At 31.9% G+C, this 21,021-nt stretch overlaps 1 protein-coding gene across 1 annotated transcript in view; it reads right to left on the reverse strand.

Moving 5' to 3' along the window:
- Positions 1-19,028, reverse strand: part of LOC148312397 (uncharacterized) — a 38,471-nt gene extending 19,443 nt beyond the window's left edge. The window contains exons 1-17 of the mRNA XM_088277428.1: positions 18,900-19,028; positions 16,923-17,144; positions 16,060-16,223; positions 14,821-14,961; positions 14,529-14,734; positions 13,706-13,922; positions 12,682-12,903; positions 11,640-11,740; positions 10,906-11,074; positions 9,394-9,577; positions 4,898-5,116; positions 3,769-3,932; positions 3,174-3,314; positions 2,882-3,087; positions 1,820-2,036; positions 896-1,117; positions 147-247 (exon numbers count right to left, since the gene is read on the reverse strand). Coding sequence (XP_088133554.1) covers positions 147-247; positions 896-1,117; positions 1,820-2,036; positions 2,882-3,087; positions 3,174-3,314; positions 3,769-3,932; positions 4,898-5,116; positions 9,394-9,577; positions 10,906-11,074; positions 11,640-11,740; positions 12,682-12,903; positions 13,706-13,922; positions 14,529-14,734; positions 14,821-14,961; positions 16,060-16,223; positions 16,923-17,140 — 2,892 coding nt within the window. The 5' untranslated portion in view covers positions 17,141-17,144; positions 18,900-19,028. The remainder of the gene's footprint in view (positions 1-146; positions 248-895; positions 1,118-1,819; positions 2,037-2,881; positions 3,088-3,173; positions 3,315-3,768; positions 3,933-4,897; positions 5,117-9,393; positions 9,578-10,905; positions 11,075-11,639; positions 11,741-12,681; positions 12,904-13,705; positions 13,923-14,528; positions 14,735-14,820; positions 14,962-16,059; positions 16,224-16,922; positions 17,145-18,899) is intronic.
- Between the last annotated feature and the right edge of the window lie 1,993 nt (positions 19,029-21,021).

Consider the following 21,021-nt stretch of genomic DNA (forward strand, 5'->3'; position numbering starts at 1 on the left):
CTTACTCTTAAAGCTATGAATAGCTTTAAGAGTAAGTGACCCCCATCTAGCCATTCTGGGGAAACATGATAAAAGACAAAATTCAGGCATTAAATAATGAATATTATTTTATTAAATTATTATCTATTGTAAATGTAAATACAAACCTTGTGTGTTCGGGATGTTTTGTCATTCTGTGGGGGTAACTCATAAGGCTTTACACAGACTCGGTCTAGATTAGGAGCACCAGGCCAGAGGCGTAAGGTTTCTAAAAATAATTAAAAATAAGAACCTTAAACAATGCTTATGCATTTCAAAAACCTTATGTTGTGGCGGTGTGTTAGTGGTTACATTCTTCATCTTCATATACGAAGAACATGTCTTAAAAGTCTAATTTGTTGTCATGTTTGCTTTTGCCATGTAGCATAGGCATAGGTGAAAAAAAATATAATCAATTATTTACGATCATCGTTTTTTTGATGCAATTTTTATCGTCCGTGTGTAATTACATTTCTTTAGGAAATTTCACAGTAACCACGTGTCAAGTTTGTGATTTTTTTTTCCTTCTCCGTGTTAGACTTACTGTTATGAGATAAAAATCTTTTTCTCCTTAAATATTATGTTAATTTGTTGTATTTATTTATAACATACCTAATTCTTGAAATAACAATGTTTAACATAAAAAATATATGATGAATATTTAACTACAGAATATTAATTAATCATTAACTAAAATGCGGTTTGAAATTTCCATATATTGTATTTCATTTTGGAATCTAGTTCTATGAATGTCTTTTTTTCTGCTTTAAGTATGTAAAATACACGATTTGCAAAATTTAAATGCAAAATTTCAGATCGACTACATTGAAGGGAAGTGGGTCAAACAATTTTTAAACAAATAAAGTTAAAATCTCACCAGAAAAAACCATATCCAGGTATTTAAGTTTTTGGATTTCATTATAATCTATAACTCCATTGGTTGATGCTAACGACTCGTCAATTTCTTCTTGCAGTCTCCGTTGCACATCCGGATTGACAGCCAGCTCATAAGTCAAGAAACACATAAGAGTAGCTGACGAGTCAAAACCAGCAAATAAGAAAATCATCGCTTGGGCTATTATATCATCATCAGTCCACTCTAAAAATAGTTGATTATTGTGATTACAGTCTTGTAGGTTGAATTTATGATAATTGTATTCTAAAGATTATTAGTTTTAGAAGGAAAAATCTAAATTATCAGCATAAAACTTCTGTTGGCGGTGGACTTTGTCATTTACACACTCATTTTACTTTATACAAAGTCATTGTTAGATTTTCCGAAAGCCGAAGACCAAACTTGGATCAAGAGCAAAGGATGTATCAAAAGACATTGTGAACTTGCGTTACACATCTGCACGCCAGTACCTCTTGAAAAAATAACATTTAAATTTAATTCCAATATGGAACTGATTTAGTAACAATATACAAAGATTAAGATTATTGACATCCTATCTATCCCCAATGGTATATATGGCACCACATCGGTTTGATGTTGTGTTAACTGGATCGTTAATAATATAAAAGCAAGAATATGGATTGTAAATAGAGAGATAATAGTTGGTAGGAAAAGGAGAATAACATGCAATTTCTAGGACACTGGAGTTGAATATACATTCATATTCCAGCATGTATAAGTCTGACACGAAGGTATGCGTGGGTCCTTAAGGAAATAATTCAAACCCTTTCTTTTAAAAATAATGTTTTTTGACATTTATGACTTTGGTGTTGTTTTAAAATTTTCTGAAATATACTTATTGGATAACGGTTATAATCTTTTATTGACCTATTTAATTTTTCATACCTGTCTTCTTTCCTTTTTTTGCCAATTCTGTATGAGAATTTTCTGAAGCGATGGTTGAATTAGAGTCGTCCTCTAATTTCCCCTGCCTTGCCAACATCAGAAGATGTATCATGTCCGGCCTCACAATCTTATGATCCATTCTCTCCTTCATATTTTTAGTGAAGAGGTTTCGATAGAAGTCATTCACATGGTCTTTGCTGATTTTCAAATTAAAAAGCTAAAATTTTATACCGTGTTTAACATTTAACTGAACTAGATGAAGTTAATAAATTAAATTAAATTATGTATTTTGAAAATGTCACAAATTTACGAAACACACTTTCACAAGGGAGTGAAAAATACTCAATGAGAATGAGAAAATTTTAGATACTGTTTTTTTTTATATAAAAGAGAAATATTTGTGTTTTTACTATTTACAAAAATACTTCAATTCCGTGCTTTTTCTCTGAGCTTAAGCGGTTCATTATTAGAAACAGGTATCAAATTGTGGTAGAGTGAGTTTGAACTGAGAAACTCTGACTCAAGAGTCAGCGACACTACCACAGGACCACAACCCGACACTAATGTGTTCTTTTTTCTTATAACCCTTATCCACATCCAATGGTGCATAGGGCACTGCATCGAATTGACGCAGTGTTATCTTGATCATTACTTACATGAAGGCTAGGTGATCACTCTTGCGCTTCAGGAACCAGTCCAAGGTAATATTAAATAAATATAACAGTGTATAATCACCAATTTTTAATTTATTTTCACCCCCCCTGGGAATCGAACTCGGGACCTCCAGCACGGTAGCTAAACACGCTGACCATTACACCACGGAGGCGGACAAATGTGTTCTTTACTTAATTAAATTCCATTTGTGAGAAGAGGAGTCATATGTTATGATAATAAGACTTGAGGAGTATTGAATTTAATAATATACGCCTGTACACCAAGATGCGGAGGGTAGATAAAGACAAGTGCCTAATTTATTCAATTATGACCGTGGAGCTGCTGTTGATAGTAATCCCAATTTAATTTCCTGTTATGTCCCACAGGACTGCCTTCAATAATACATACCTTAACAATAGGAGGACACAAGGCATATACTAGTATCTTCAGCATATCTGTATATGAAAAATTTGTTAAGTCTTTAGCCATCATATAAAACGTATTCTCCCTTTCCTTCAAGGAATTGGTTTTAATTCCAAAAGCGCAGGATGCAATTACATCATTTGTATACCTGGTATATGAATCCTTTACTTCTATCTCCAGGCAATCTTTACCTGAAACGTAAGCGATACTTATAATATTTGAAAGGTGAAACAAATAGTAAAATCTTCAAATGCTATTCAGTACTGAGATGATGGACCTTTATCTAAGTTGTCAATTTGTGTATTGATATTCTCCACCAAGTTATCAACACATTCTTGCATAAAAGGCAACATTGCTCGTATCTTAGAACTGGTGAAGGCTGGACTTAAAGTACTTCTCATTTCCTTCCATAAGTCTCCTGTAAACAATGAAATTATAACTTTTATGTTTTTATTCTTGAGGCACATTATATATTGTAGCGAACGATGCTTATTGGAGAATCCCGTTACAAGATTTAATTTTAATTTGTGTTGTAAAAATTGTACCTGGGTAAATGGATTAGAATCATAGTAATGGGTAGTTTGATACATTGGAAATATGGTGCTGACAGCAAATGTTACCATTCTGGAAGAGATGGGTACATTTTTTCTCTCAGTTTGTTATTGGCTCAGGAAAAAAATGAAACAGCTGATGAAGTATAGAGTTATGTGAGATCACCATCTTCAGTTTTAAGATACTACCAAGAAGTACCTAGGTACCTCATTTTAGTTGTTTATTTCCATTGATTTATTATATGCATATTTCCTTTACTAAGTGGTATATTGGAGAGGTAATACCACAAAAATAATAACACATTAGATTTCAAACCTCACCTTTCATAGCAAATACCATCTTAGCCAATAGAGGGTCTACTTTTTCATCGGCAAAATTAATGTGATCAAGAAAATGATCAAAGTCTTTCACCATTATTTTCCGAAGCAGTTCTGGGTCCCTTACCATATACATTGGGGTGGTAAAATTGAACATTCCAACATACCTGAAAAACATATGACCGTAAATTAATAAATTTATGACACCTTTATTACATTACACTTAATAGGTGCACAATCATAGCAGAATGACTATTCTAATAGTGCATTAAGTCCCTTTAAGCCTCGCTTACAGTGATATGGACTTTGAAAGCATTAGTAGTCTTTTTTTATCTTTGACTGCAAAAAAACATTGCATGATTGATTGAATGCCAATAAAAGATTTTAAAAAATAAAAGAAAGGTTTTTTTTTAATAGACGGGTCCGAATGGAAACCAAGAGTTTCTAAACTGGACCTGGAAATATGGCGGGAGCTTTCATATTGTATTAAGTCATAACTCAAACAAGTATTCATAGGTCACAAGACTTTAAATGCTCACACTTTCACTTTTCTTTCTCAAGAACCTCATTCATTTACGTTAACCTTTCCCTTCCGGTGCTAAAATAAAATGCGGTGTTGTCCCGGTCCCCAGTCCTGGTGTTGGGTAGTCACTACACAACAAAAAATTAGCGATTTTAAATCGGAAAAATTCGGACATTCAAAGCTAATCCCCCTAATTAAATATAAATGAAGTCCAAAATTAGAATTATTTAGATTTATTTGCTGAAAACATTAAAAAACCATCTGGCAACGCTCACGGAATAAGCATCGGTCCACTCTTGTCGGGAGTCCGAAAGCTACTGCCGCTAGCCAGAGAACATTGAGCTTTGAGCTCTTCACGCTTGCACAGTGCAAGTATGCAAGAGTGAGATGCGAATAGCGAATATAATGTCGAGGTTGCGTAAATATGTAATGGAGGAATACCTAAAATCTTAGCCTTTTATTTATTATATTTACAGAGACGTTATGGTTATTAGAAGCAATGTGTACAAGGTACACAACACCGGGAAGGGAGGGTTAAGATACCTATAATATAATACATTGTAAAACCTATTGGAAATAGTTTTGAAGAAATAAGATATCAATGATTACCTATCATTTACAAATTTGTCATATATAGATTTAGATAAATCCCGCATATGTTCTTTTTGAAGATAAACCCACAACATGTTTCCTACTATTGGATATGGTTTGGCGTAGTTAAGGCCCGCATCTTTAAATTTTTGAGTTTTCCTCCAAAAGTAATAGTAACAAATGCTTAGCAACGAAACAGTTAGTAAAGTCCAGTCCCAAAATCCCATGGCCATTTTTATTTACTGGAATTTGAAAAATTATAAAATATTAATGAAACATAGTCTTACAAAATCATTCCGGGTAACCTTTGGTGAATATTTTTACCCTAATAACTGGTGCAGAGTACTTGATACAAACATTTTAGTAACTTTGATAAACGTGCAATCCTGCTCTCAGATGGTGCTTAGGTACTGAGTCGGATTGATGGGTTGATCATTGATGACATGGAAGAAGAATATTTTTGTTGGAACACAGATGACATAAATTAAGGAGCTTAGGGTGAAGGAATTCCAACTCTTGATAGTTTTGTTTTAGGTAGAAAATAAAACAGAATTAATAAAATTTATTGATTCAAATATATTCTCTGCCTTTCATGATTTAACCTGTAAAATCATATTAGGATTTACAATGATGCTCTACGTTACCTTAATTAACCAGGTATTAATAGCTTACCTTTAATTTCAAGAATATATTTGATGGTAGAATTTATAAAATTCGCCTAAAAACCAAATACTTATATGTTACTTGATTATCTATAACTTTCATAACAAAATCTGTTCAAAGTTACCCAGATTGAGTTAATTAAATGAGTCAATTATTATTTTAATTAGCATGGTATTTTTTATGTCAATTAGAAATTAGTAATATAATATTCACATCTTTCAATATTTCTAATTTTTAAATATTCATTTGCGAATAAAACAATGTTTAAAAATGCCAAACATTTTACATTAATAAATAATAAAAATATATTTTTCTCTTTTCTCAACCTGGGAGTAGGCAGATACTATTTTGAAATACAATTATTTTTAATTATTATAACCTTTTTCTCTATTGCAATATTTAAATATAAATTCTTACTTACATTATATGTTTATCCAAAATACTTAAGATTTCATCAAATAAAATATGAAAAAAAAAACACACAGTAGTTCTTATATCAAAAATAACAGTTACATAATCATGACTGTCTGAAATACAGGGTCTAAATGATAAATAATACGACCATGCATGATAGCCATAATTGATTTGAAATACACTAGTTGGTTCTCAAACTATTATATTTATGATTTTTAAAGTATTTGTAGTTTATTAAAATAAAATTATAGAGTAAAAAAAACACATTGTCATTTTTTATTGTTAGCCTTGTAAAAGAGGCAAGCTTCATTGAAGCTCAAGTTTGCATACAGAGCACATGGCCTAACAACTGAATGGCCTTTTTTGCTGACAGCTGTGACCTTGGGTTACTATATCCTACACCTCATTTCTTCATTCCTCACAAAGACAAACACCCCATAGCTCAAATGTATTGTAGACATGTATTCTTAAAGCTGTTCAAGATCTTTGGTTTCAGAATGAAAAAAGAATGTGAATTCATATCACAGGAAAAACCATATTGTCACTCTGGGAGACTACAATGCGAGACATTGAGCAATTTGATTATGATAAGGAAGAAGAAGAATTTCTTATTCTTCTTTTTTAAACCCTTATCTGCACCCAATGGTACAAAGTGTACTGCATCATATAAACGCAGTGTTATCTTGATCATTTTCATATGAAGGAAAGGTGGTCAGCCCTCCGCTCCAGGGTAATATTGAATAAATATTAGACTTAAAAATCACTTATATTTATTTGACCCCCCCCCTGGGAAACGAATCCGGGACCTTCAGTATGGTAGCCGAGTGTACTGACTATTACACTATGAAAGCTGACAAATAATGTGTAATTTGATTGAATTACTAAACAATAGTGGAATAATATATTTTTTAAATACAGTGAAATTGATATTCCCACTGTTGGAGGGTAACTACACCGCAGGACAATAAAAATTGTGAATTCTTGAAAAAAAAACTTAAATTGGCAACTAATGAATTATTCTTGATATTTAATCAGTTTTTTGTATTGTTTGACCTTTGTGATGACTACTCGTTACTTTAAGGTTAAAATATCTTACTAACTACTCGTTACTTTAAGGTTATAAAATCTTACTCATGAATTGTACCTAGAAACTGCCATTATATATCAGGTATCAGATTACCCGAACCTTAGAGACCCATAACGGATTATTTATGGTCGAGTGGTGGTGGTATGGTGTTTGTGATGGAATAATAAAAGACATGTAATTTTTTTAATTCATATTTAAGAAGTAGGTTCTTATTGCTTTATTTTAAATTAAGGTATTTTACATTAAAACATATTTATAACATTTAAAAATATTTAATACACAGTGAATACACCTTTATTTTTTATAACACGTAAAATTCTATTATTTAACAAAGCGTAAAGCGAATCTAAAATTTCTGATGTTATTTTTTCTTCCCAAACTTGAATCAAGTTTTTTTTAATTCCTCAATGTTTTTTTTTTTTCCCGACTTTTTTTTTCATAATCGCCCATAAATTTTTTATCGAGTTCAAATCAGGACTATTCCTGGGCCACGTCAACGATTTAAAGCCAATTTTATCATTGAATTCATTGATCTGTAAAAAAAACAATAAATTATTTATCAAGTGGTCACAAAATGCATTAAAAAAATTAATATTTGTACTCACAGTGCGGGCTCTATGGCACGGCGCAGAATCGTCCTGAAAAATCGGGTCCGCGGTATACTGCGTAATATCCTCGATTGTTGGAATAAGATGGTTTTTCAAAACTTTTTTGTACTGGATGGCATTCATCGTACCCTGAACAAAATTTAGAGGTCCCAAACCGTACGCTGTCATGCACCCCCAAATCATGACGTAGGGTGAATGTTTAACGGTTAGAGTGACACATGACGGATGGTATCTTTCCCCAGGTTTTCGATGAACTATCTTTCTGCCGTCTGGACCAAAAAGATTGAATTTTGATTCATCGGAGAAACTAACATTTTGCCAATCCTCCAAGGTCCAATTCTGGTGCTCCTTCGCCCAATCCAGTCTAGCCTTCTTCATTTTGTACGTCAGTAATGGTTTCTTTGCGGGACTTCGTGCTTGGAAACCATGCTCCAACAGCCGCCTGGACACTGTTTTTACTGGAAATGTTGACTGCACCTCTCAAACTGGTAGACTGCACTCTGCGTGTATTTAAGGTGCCGTTCAAAATCGATCATTTTTTTTTATTAAGCGATCATCTCGGGCAGATGTCATGCGCCAGTTTCTTGGATTTTTTTAAAATAAAAACCTCACTGCACCTTCTGAATACCTAACTTGACGAGATATTTTACAATTAGATATGTTTTGTTGCGACTATGTGATTATTTTGGATTTTATCGCAATCGACATTTTCTTTGCACTTTCCATGATTGTTGTGTTATGTTCACTGAAATGCGGGTAAAACAAGACTGTTGAGACATTTTAAAATGAAAATATTGTAGAAAGGTGACACATAGTGTCCTTAATTTATCGAATAAAAGAAAGAGGTATCGATAAAGGATTTCCTCAAAAAAAGGTTCAGTGAAGTCAAGGGGTGCGGTAGCAGGTCAACTCGTAATTGTTTTTGGCTTGCTGTGTATGTGTCAATTGACAAACAAGGTCAATTCCAATTATGAGGAAGGTCAAGATAAATAGTAGATTATAATTTACAGATCATAAAAACATATTGTCAAAAATTGTAAAATACTTTAAAGGGAATAAAAATTCATCTTGATTAAAGATTTTTATTGACATTTATAATATATATTTATTTATTGTTAAAACATTTTTTTATTACAAACACAAATATTTAATTTTTTATCTATTTTCTATGTGTGCCTACTGTTTTATAAAATATTTAAGTTGTGACAGAGTGAGGGATCGAACCACAGACCTCAGGGATAGAAGCCCACAACCCGACTCAAATTAATTAAATATTACATAATCATTGTAACTTACTTGTTTGTATAATAAGTACATCCCATTAAAATTAAACTACATATATACTTAGCACACTTCTAATTGATTGATTTTAAAAGTATGATTAACACTAGGTAAGCACTAATAGCTTGTTGCTAGAATTAGCGCTTGTTATTAGCACTTCTTATAGAAATATTGGAGAGAAAAATAACAGACCATGTAAAGAATTGAGTTTCTGTCATTATTTTGCCATTAGTTTGTGAGACTTACTATTTATGTCATCTACTATGTTTTCAAACCCAAATATGTAGCACTCGAAGCAGAAAGTGCCGGAAATTAATTATACCAGTTTTAAAGAAATAGTACCAATTTTCCGAAAACATACATACTCATTTTTCAACATACAACATCAAAATCAAATAAAACAAGTAAGTTTGTAAGTCAATATGTATAAATGAAAATTAAAATATGCTAAAATATTTTACAACTTTTGTTTAGAAGGAGGCTTTCTTTTTTGGATGCCGACCCAGAACCCTTTTTCTGCAACCATATCAAAGAAGTGACTCTTCAACTTCATAGGAACTGGAGTTTTAGGAATCTGGATGAAATCAAACTTGGACAGCAAGTTCACCATCAGGACCTTGGCTTCCATCAAGGCAAACCTTGAAGCTGAAATTTAATCAGTCAATTATGTACCTACCTACAATTCTTTAACAGGGACCAAAATAACATTTATTGTACCTAATATTGGTTTAGAAATTACAAACAAAAAACAATTTTTATTATGGATATAAATTTAAGCGTTATTACACCATTTTATTTGCACTTTTTCATGATGTTTCAAATCATATTTTACTGCCAACGCTGAATGTTTCAATGAACGTTTGTCATTGAATCACAACATTTTTAAATATTTTAGTTATAAACTTACTCGCACAAGACAGGGAAGAATGGAAGAGAAGAACAGAAGAAATTGCTACAAACCAATCCCAGGATTGAAACCAGAGAGAGAAACTTACTCGAACATTTTATTTTATTTTATTAGTTTCTAAGGATAAAATACATTGAATAAAATGATAATTAAGTTATTATATATGGATAAAGCCCCTAATAATAGAATGGCAAAGGAGGTGTCATTTGTTGCTCCAAACCAATCTACAAGATTGAGACCACAGAAGAAGATAGTCCTTTATCAAAATGTAAGACTCGTTACCTTTCAATATAATTTCCTCCTTTTATTCTACCCTAAGACGTTTTTGTAAAACCAAAATGGGAGGCACTTTAATAATAATAATAATATTTTTAAATAATTTATATATGTAGCTCCATTTTTGTAAAATACTGAATTAAAAGCGCTTATACAGGTGTAGATTATGATATGAAAATGATAATGGTAGATAAAAATATATATGTTAAAGAAAATTGTCATCTTTATTAAACATAAAAAATATATTGAACAAAGCTGAGTCTAGGAGGGGCGGAAGTGGAGCCGCCATATTATTGCGACTTGAATGCATGTTAGCTTTTTGGTATCAAACAATGTAAGGCATATAATTTAATATTTTAAGTTGGTGTAGATGTGTAAATAATGCTAATAATGGTTTGGACTGCCTCTGTACTGTAGTGGTTAGAGCATTTGGTTACCATGCTGGAGGTCCCCGATTCTAATCTCAGGGGGGGTCAAAATAAATATGACTGACTTATCACTCTAACATTTATTTAATATCACCCAGGAGTAGTGCCTGAAGCGCAGAACTGATCATCTTGCCTTCATGTAATTAACAATTAATGTAACACTGCGCTATGCGCTAACAGTACGCTATGTATCATTTAGTGTGGTTAAGGGTGAGAAGAAGAAGTGGTGTGTAGTGTTGTTTGTAAATCGGTGTAGCGGTTTTCCTGATCATTAAAATATCTGACTAAAAAGTATATGTGTTTTAAATAGGCATTCTTTAAGTTGCATTAAGCATTTTTACTTTTTTAAAAGAAAGTTTTACCTATACATTGCCTCGGTCCTGCACCAAATGGGAAATATGTAAACGGCTTTATTGAACCTTTGTTTTCATCAGAGAATCTTTCCGGATCAAATTTATCAGGGTTTTTATAGTACTGAGGATCTCGATGAATAGCAACAGTTGGAATAAAGAGAGTTTCTCCAACTTTTACCTAAAATTTAGCAAGTAAAACAAACTATAAGTTCTTTATCTATATGAAAATTTCATTGTTGTATAAAAATTACTTTTTTATAAAATAACAAATGTGATGCTACACCTTTATTTCTTCTGGTTAAATGATAAATTGTCATTGAAATTGAGCAGCATTCTAAGTCACATTTTCTTTCTCATTCATATAATACCGAATACAAGTATTCACTACTTCCTCATGTTCATGAAATAAATGTGCATCTCTTTATATCGTTTTAGTTTCTATGCGTGATAAAGTAGAGAAACTTAAATTTTTCTTTAAATCAGTGTGGAAAATGACTTTAAAATAGATCAAAGATGAACAGTATTCTATGTCACATTTTCTTTTTCAATTTGTTTGATGCCAAAATTAAATATTTACTACTTCCGCACGTTTCTGAAGAAATGTGCATCTTTTAATTTATTCTTTATGCATGATAAGGTTGCCATGCTTCAGGATATGTCCTATCATCTTCTTGAGTCTAAATTATATTATGTTTATTAGAAGTAAATATTTAAATAAATAAATAAAGGATATAAATTCAAACCTTGTATGTTTTAGTTGTAGTATTATTTGGAGGGGGAAATTCGTATTCCTTAACACAAACTCTATCTAGATTAGGAGCTCCAGGCCAAAGGCGCAAAGTTTCTGAAATATTTACGATTATTATATGTTGGTTAGTACTTGAAACTTTCGACCCAACCAGCGCATTGAAAGGGTCGAGAGTTTCAACGCGACTGTAAATGGCAGCCTTCAAAAGGATCTGGGAGTACGATTAGGACTCGCAGGGTCCCCATTTAACAGTATGAAGGCTGTCTGGAGATCGGATTTATACTCGGTGAAGACCAAATGCCGTCCATACAATGCCTGCATTGCTCCTGCTCTCTTATACGGCTGTGAAACATGGCACCTTACAAGGGCCCAGAGCAGCCGTGTACTAAGCTTCGAGAATAGGTGTCTGCGGAGAATTTTAGGCGTGCAGTGGTTTGACCTTGTGAGGAATGGAGAGATAAGGCGTAGGACGCAGCAAATCTTGGTCACAACTGTCGTCAAGAAAAGGCGATTCAATTGGCTTGGCCATGTACTCCGCATGCCTCCTGAGAGCCTTAATCAAGCTTGCCTCTTTTACAAGGCATCAGGTTCGCACCGCCCAGGACGACCACTGCTGACAATTCGTCGGCAGTTCTCGTCAGAACTTCGGGATGCGGATCTGACTTGGGAGGATGCAAGGGAGCCGGCAGCCAACAGAAAAGCCTGGAGACAGTGTGTGGACTCCATATGCTCCACCTAGGGAGCGGATATGGTTTAATTAAAAAATATTATATGTATCCATATGGTATAAGCAAAAGTGCGACATAACAATAATCGAAAACAAAAATATACAACGTGTTCTATGATAACTTTAATAAACTCGTTTTTACAACATTTGTCATTAATAAAATCAATATAATAAATGTTTTTTTATTACATACGTCTCTCAAGCATATAAACATATTATGAATATGAAAATTTATTCAACTTTTCCTTATAGTCCAAAAAAAATATCAATCTGGGATTTCGAATGTGAAATGATAATATAATCAACTTACCAGAAATAACCATATCTAAGTATTTAAGTTTGTGTATTTCATTATAATCAACAACACCATTCATTGATGCTAATGATTCATCAATTTCCTCTTGTAGTCTCCGCTGAACATCCGGATTGATGGCCAACTCGTAGGTCAAGAAACACACAAGAGTAGCCGAAGATTCGAAACCCGCAAATAAGAAAACCATCACTTGGGCTAGTATGTCATCATCATCCCACTCTGAAATAATGAATTTAGATGAATTAGAATACATTAAAATATCGCAAGATCAATTCAGATGAAGCTTACTGGAACTAAACAATTTCATGGATCGATGGCAGAAACATTTTAAAAAGCGAAATTTCTATATATTTTTTTTTTAAATCAGTAAGATAAAATCAAGATTTTCTTTCAAGTGCACGAGTACGTAGAAACATTACTGCAGTAATTTTAACATGAACGTATCACATAACAGACTTTTACATTGCACAAATAAGAGATGTTTGAAAATGTACTAATTCATTTTTCTTGGCACCACAATTAGTAGGTAAAATAATAATCCCTTACCGCACCCCAATGATAACACTGCTTCATATAAACGCAGTGTTATCTCGATCGATTACACATGAAGGAAAGTTGATCAGCCCTCCACTTCAGGTACCAGTCCAGTGTAATATTGAATAAATATTAGAGTGAAAAAATCACTTATATTTATTAAACCCCCCTGGGAATCGAACCCGGGACCTCCAGAACGGTAGGCGAGCATGCTGACCATTACACTACGGAGGCGGACATAACATGTACATGGTAATTATAACTTTCTATTTCCCATATTAAGGATTCAATTGCATTATTTTATTTATTTATGGTTCACAAACAATGAAAAACATATTACAATAAACGAAATACAGTGCAATACAAATAGTTTTGATGTTTTTCATCAATTAGATGGGATCATCAATAAGATAACTGATTTTTTGGATGAAAATGAGATCCGGTGGTAACTTTGAATATGGAAAAGAAATGTAATAGTAAAACATACCTGTTTTCTTGCTTTTTCTATTCAATTCTGTTTGAGATGTTTTGGAAATTTCATTTGGATTTGAGTCCTCTTCTAATTTTCCCTGTTTTGCTAGCATGAGAAGATGTATCATGTCTTGTCGGATTATTTTATGGTCGATTCTTTCCTTCATATTAGTGGTGAAGATATTACGAAAGAAATTGTTCACTTCGGCTTTTCCCAATTGCATTCGGAAAAGCTGAAAATGCATTAAATTTTGAATTTTAAATATTCGTACTACATTACATTCAATTTCTAGAGAAATATCAACTTTATAATTACTACACAGATTACAAACATTTCTCACTTAAAAACCACAGAAGAAGTAAAAAATTATCCACATTGATCATTAATATTTAACCTTGTCACATTCATTTATGCTGCTGTGGCAAATGTACAAAGCAGCAAGGAAAATGTGTGTAAAAGGTGTGTCAGGGGTTGTAATTCATAAGAGGCTTTCAACATAGTACAGGGGAGTGCTCTTAAAAATAAAAAGTTTATGTATTAATGGAGAGGGTTTAGAATGCCCTAACAAGTGTGGCATACAAAGAGGCAATAGGATGAATGTCAACTACCATCACTGATTGTGCTGAAAACTAGAGAGTTGCCATTAATTATGCAGTGTGTTCTCTGGCAATTAGTCATGGTTCTACTTCAAATGCTCAAATAGACTTGACATCATAAGTATGTGTGAGATGAATGCCGAGAGAACTTACCGCAGAGCACGGTACAGGTTCCCAACCAGACCAGAGGAAGGATTTTGAATAAAAAATATAATAAATTATTATATGCAATATAAATTCACCCTTGAAATAGCTGGACAAAGTAAATATATCAGAAATTTTACAACGTCCGAAAAAGACGTATATGTTAACTCTTTAGCCATGATATAAAATGCATTTTTCTTATCCTTCAAAGAATTAGTTTTTATCCCAAATCCACAGGACGCTATTATGTCATTTGTGTATCTGGTATACGGATCCTTCACTTCTATTTCCAGGCAGTCATTACCTGGAAAATTATTGATATTTGTGATATTTGGAAAGCCGAATAAATAATAAACTTCTCGATCATTATACTTTATTCATATTACGAACCTCTATCCAAATTGTCAATTTGTGTATTGATATCCTCCACCAAGTTATCACCACATTCTTGCATGAAAGGCAACATCGCTCGCATCTTAGAACTGGTGAATGCCGGACTTAAAGTACTTCTCATTTCTTTCCATCTTTCACCTATAAATAAAATAATTTTACATTAATTAAACTATAAAAAATATTGTACATAATTTAAAAAAACAAAAATTCGAATTTTACAATTTAAACTAATTTGATAAAATTCTACTCTAATTATGTTCACACATCGCTCACTCCTTTCAAGAACGTCATAAATCAAAAATCGACAATTTTAAGTTGTGCATACTTTCAGAATGCCCAGAAAATGTACTATATCCCAGCAAAAGCGGTATATTTTCAACTTAATATTTACCCGCTACAGGGCAGAAAGTGTTGTTTTTGTATTTTGAAGAAAAGGTATTGTTTAACTATTTTTTGAAATATACTTAATATTTTTCAAATGGAGAAAAAACCTTCAGGTTTTACCTAAAAAGATCTGTTGCACAGTAAAAAGTTCAATAAGTGGCTTGATATTTATTTTTAATACATTGCATTCTATTTTTAAACTTTAAAAACGTTCTCCTGAAAAATCAAGTTTTTTGATTAATGACGTTCTTGAAAGGAGTGGGCGACATATTAAAATATTTGTTTGAGTTTCTAAGCTATACTTACTATCTATTCATTATTCGATGGAACAAACGCGTTACTTTATCCATACGGATAGTTTTTCTATATGTTGTAAGTTCCAACGATACCAGAAAATCTCAAAATACTGGGCAATGTGACAATCTAACCTAATTTTAAACTAAACAAAAATATTGATCTAATTTTTAATATAAAAAGAAGTGAAAATACTATAAGCGGAAGGAGTTAAACGATGAATGACTTGAAATTTTAAATTGATTTGGTATAAACTAGTCCTTGCCTGATCGTGCCTATGATTTGAGTAGTACTATTTGAGATTAGTATTTTTGGGTTCTCATTTGTTCGAAAGTAAAAATACACAAGAATTTATATAAAATAATCCATACTCAAATCACAAAGCTACTTTTATGATAACCTAATAATACAGAAGGCAGTGAGATATTGCTACCACAGTGCCGAATTCAATACGATCAATATACATATTTATAATTATAAGAAATTTTAATGCTTTTACAATATTCAGGATTAAAGTATATAATGGTTATAATAAAATACTTAATGTAGAAACTTCACCTTTCATTACAAATACCATTTTAGCTGACAGAGGGTCCGTTTCTTCATTGGCAAATTCAAAATGATCAACAAAGTGGTCAAAATCTTTCACCATTATCTTTCTAAGCAATTCCGGATCATTGACCACCAACATCGGTGTCATTAGATTAAACATTCCCACGTATCTATAATAAGAAAATTTTATTACTTGTTGCTATTAAGTTTAATATTTGTCAGTGGAAACAGTCCTCTTTTATTTTTAGCCTTCACTCGTTCACGAGTGATTTTGGAGGAAACAGTCTTAGTAATAGAGAATCAAAGAAAGGTAGAAAATAAAACTCAAGTATCCGCTAGCTTCAATTGGTTGACACAATTGGCATGCAAAACATATGAATTGTGTAGATTTTTCAGTTGGAAATCAACTATCAAGAAGTTGCCAAATTAAAAAAAAATATATATATATTTTAGTTTAATAAATTTCTGTTTTGAATATTGAAAGCATTAACTTTGTGGATCATATTGATATATTATTTCGAGAAATAAAAATACTTTGTGTTCTGATCCACTCACATTTTTATTAACCAACTAGTTTCGGCAACAACCTGTTGCCCTCTTCAGGGTTACATTTATTACTAATAATAGTAATAAATAATAATAATAGTAATAATAGTATAATAATAATAGTAATAATAATAATAGTAATAATAGTAATAATAATAATAATAATAATAGTAATAAATGTAACCCTGAAGAGGGCAACAGGTATTTGCCGAAACTAGTTGGTTTATAAAAATGTGAGTGGATCAGAACACAAAGTATTTTTATTTCTCGAAATAATATAATAAATTTCTACTGTTTTATAAATGTATCCACATTATTATTACCTGTCATTTGGAAATTCATCGTAAATATCTTGCAATAAATCCTTCATATGCTTTCTTCCTAAGTACACATCGAGCATATTTCCAACTATAGGAAGTGCCTTGGCATAATTGACGCCTAAACCCTTGAAATGTTGAGTTTTTCGCCAAAAATAATAAAATGCAATGCATAGCAATGTAGCTATCAGCAGAGCCAAATCCAGTAATCCGAAAGATACCATTTTGCTAAAAATAAAACAAGTAAAGGTGTGTTTTACTATAAAATTCATAAAAAATTATTTGAATTCCTTTCATTTTTTTACCTAATACCAATTGACTAATTGATTAACAAAATAAGATAAAAGATAAAAAGTAGTCTTACATTAGTTTTGTATAGAATAGTGCATATTTATTATTATTTTTATATTTAATATAACATCAAGTATAACTCGATATGTGAGTTGGAGTAATGAGTACGATATCAAGCCCCACTTGAAACGGAAAAGGCAAGAGTAAACAACTAAAGTGCCCTCCACATGGGTGATGGATTGCTAGATAGAGCTAAAATCCATAACTAGGGACCTTAATCACGAAAAATGGATATCAAAAAATTATTAACCCTTGATATTTTTACAAAGAGACCCCATGCAGAGTGGAATTTACGATTTAGCCGAGAAACTTATGTAAAACAAGAAAGTTTTTGTAAAGTGACCTAAGCAGATGGCAATTTCTGGCAGAGTCCAGAACCACCAAAAACTATTTAATTTCACATAAAAAGCAACGGACTTTAAGACTTTAATTAGCTAATAAATTATAATAAAAAATCACAGGACAACCAGTACTTTTTTTAATCTTTAGAGAAATAAGGGAGATACAAGGGTTAAACTCTGGTCATTTTAATAAAATTAAAAAAGAGGATTTTCATTCCCGACGTCAAACTCTGTTGTGTGACGCCATCTCCTCTTTTTGGTTTATAGCATTGATACTCAACATGTGGCCCGCGGGCCGCATACGGCCCTCCAAATTTTTGTGTGCGGCCCATTTATTATCAGGAACATGATTGTTATTTAAATCTGGCATTTTAAATTTTGTATATCTTGAGATTCGTCTCGACTTTGACGCATAAAGTGACACCCGAGGACGATTATCATTATGGTCCACATCAGATCTAGTATAAGAGTGTTGCTATTGCACACGCTTTAGCGCTATCTATTAATTCCCATAAAACAAAAATTTGACAGACAAAAGTACGCGCGAAAATAATTATCATTATAATAATAAGTAATAATAACAGTACGCTGATAAACGATATGTACTATTATTATTGTTTTAGTTTATAATATTTAAATCTCATGAATGTTTTCTTTAAAGGGTGGGGAGTGTTTCATGATTTTTTTCGTCATACCAGTAGTGTTGTGGCACACGTAACTTAACAAATATATGTATGTGGCCAGAAGAAAAAAGGGTTGCGTACCATTGGTTTATAAAATAGCTTCCTATTTTTATGGCTTGTTTGTTTACGGAGTGCCAGCTAGTCATTTGTCATATATTGTTAAATTACGAGCCGTGCGTCATCGAGGTTATGTATTCAGCCGACAAAGCCGGATTTCAAAATAATTTTAAAGAAACTATATGCTGTTAAAATAATCAAATATTCCGGGCACCCGTCAGTCTATTTCTATAAATGGCATACCAACATTAAAATAAGTGAATCGATCCTGTAATTAAATTTAATGCCGACTTACGAAACCGCTGTTTCTTAGAAAGCTTTTATTTCAAATGAAAATATCAATAACTATTAACATGTCAGGAAATTCACGATTTTTGTCTTGTTAAAATAACCAGAATTTAATCCTATGTACCTCCCTCATTTCTTTATGTATTGCAATAAGAATATAATCGATTGTCATGTGATTTTTATATTCATTTATTAGTTTTTTTTTTAAACTTGAGAAGAACCGATTCAACTTAATTTGTTGAGTGTATTGAATAATTACTAACCAGTTGTAATGGATATTATCGAAAACACATAATATTATAAATAATCGATAAAATATAATATGCTTTTACTTGTGTAAATGCTATGTAAACAATGTTCACTCCACTCTCGTGGAATTCACAAATACAACTGATCCAACTGTTATAATTAGATCTTTTCTACGCAAAAACACTCGCTAAAATTAGATATCTTAATGGTTCGTATATGTATATACATACATATATTGCAATATATACACAAATTGGAGTGAACATTATTTTTAGAAATCATATAACCCTTTGGTTACCAGGACTTTTGTGGTCACTGTGCTAGAAAAACCACAATTTAAACATAAATAATTCTAAAATAAAATGTGTTCCATAATTTATAAACACTCTGTGCCATTGTTATATCTTGGATGTGACGAAAATATCTCTCGATTTTTATTTAACTAAATGTATGCAACATCGTGATCCAGTATTTCTCGCTTGAGTACCGAAAGCCGATATATCGGATTTTGGTAACCAAATGGATAATGTAGAGGAGGATTAATATTTAACTCAACGGTTTAAATAACCTTGATCAGCCCCATCGTTATTTGAAGTATGTTCTTCAATAAAATCCATGTTCCATTATTTAGCTACTAACTAACTTCATCTCTCTTTCACTACATTAATAGTGACTGAGAATAATGACTGAACAACTGAGAATTCTATATCCTTCTTATTACAGTAATAGGGTACCTGGTCATGAGACCGCTAAAATATTAATTCCTGTATGTTAAAAATATACCGACTTAGATTCTTTCTCTTTCAGTAATGGGGATATCTGTAAACCAATACATTGTGAAAAAATGTCAGACTCTCTCATTATTTAAAGCGTTATTTTAAAACGGTTTCAACTAACTTTTATTTAAGGAACGATATTAGTTATAACGGGTATCAAAATATAACCTCTAAGCACAACACTAAATATAAATGTTTACTGTGCACTACTACATACTATATTACTACTACTATGTTATATTGTACATGAAGACATTAATTTATTTACTAAATTATAATAATATGTAGTACAAAAAAATCATTTTCTGTAAATAATTATGATAGCAGAATCATTTTATAATTAAAACCTAATCAATCAAAAATGTACAGATAGAACTTTTTTGATGCATTACATTTAAATATAAGTAAACGGGAGGGTCGTCCGATCCAGCCTTTGAAGGAAACTCGCTTGCACAGCAAATACTTTTCTGATTTAATTTTTTTATTCTTTGCCCATATCCATTTCTTATATGGAGCATATGGTAATATTTCCAGACTATTCTGTTCACCCTCCCAAGATAGGTCTTCGTTCCTTTATTCAGATGGGAACTCCAGACGGATTGTCAACAAAGGACACCGCCAGGCGGGAACCAGATGCCATGTAAAAAGGCGAAGTCTTTTTGGATATGAAAGCCACAATTAAGGAGCTCAATATTTAGCCCCCAAAGATTGTCACCTGACAAACTCTAATTCAACTTTGCTCCATGGGTGACTTTGTGGGATAGATGACAAATAAAAAAGTGACAAGACCATAATCCTACTGTTTTTTTAAATGTTGTCAAATTTTGTCTTCTTATTTTTCTTCTTTTTATGGGTTTTCGCCCTTCTAGCCAGTGTCGAGTTATTTTTTATTTACGCTTTTTACATTTGAATTAAAAATATTAGTATTTCTGTTAGTGGGATAAGTTTTATTAGTAATTTTAGTTTTTTTAGTGAGTTATTTTACATTATCATACACCTTTCCAAATTTATAAAATTAATTTTAAGATTAAATTTGTTAGTGCTCATAAGTAAATTGGAGATGGTTTAAAAATTTATTTGTTATTTTAGAATGTAGTTTATTACATTAACCCTTGTTTTAATACTGGTGGATAACTCTTTTATTAAGGTTATTTCTAGGACATGATAAAGAAAGTATAGTTCTCACATAATCAATGTTTAATTTTGTAATATTATCAAAAACTCTTTGAATACTCTGTGACTGAAATAAAAAGGTATCTTATTTGTTCCTTGTTTAATTATATTATCAGATAACATTAAAAACACATTAATCAGGATCAAATTGGATTATATAGATGGATTATAAAGAGTTTTGTCAACT

The sequence above is a fragment of the Brachycentrus maculatus genome, unplaced genomic scaffold (genome assembly GCF_059751285.1).
Source record: "Brachycentrus maculatus isolate JH-2025_06_01 unplaced genomic scaffold, ASM5975128v1 h1tg000042l, whole genome shotgun sequence".
Lineage (NCBI taxonomy): Eukaryota > Metazoa > Arthropoda > Insecta > Trichoptera > Brachycentridae > Brachycentrus > Brachycentrus maculatus.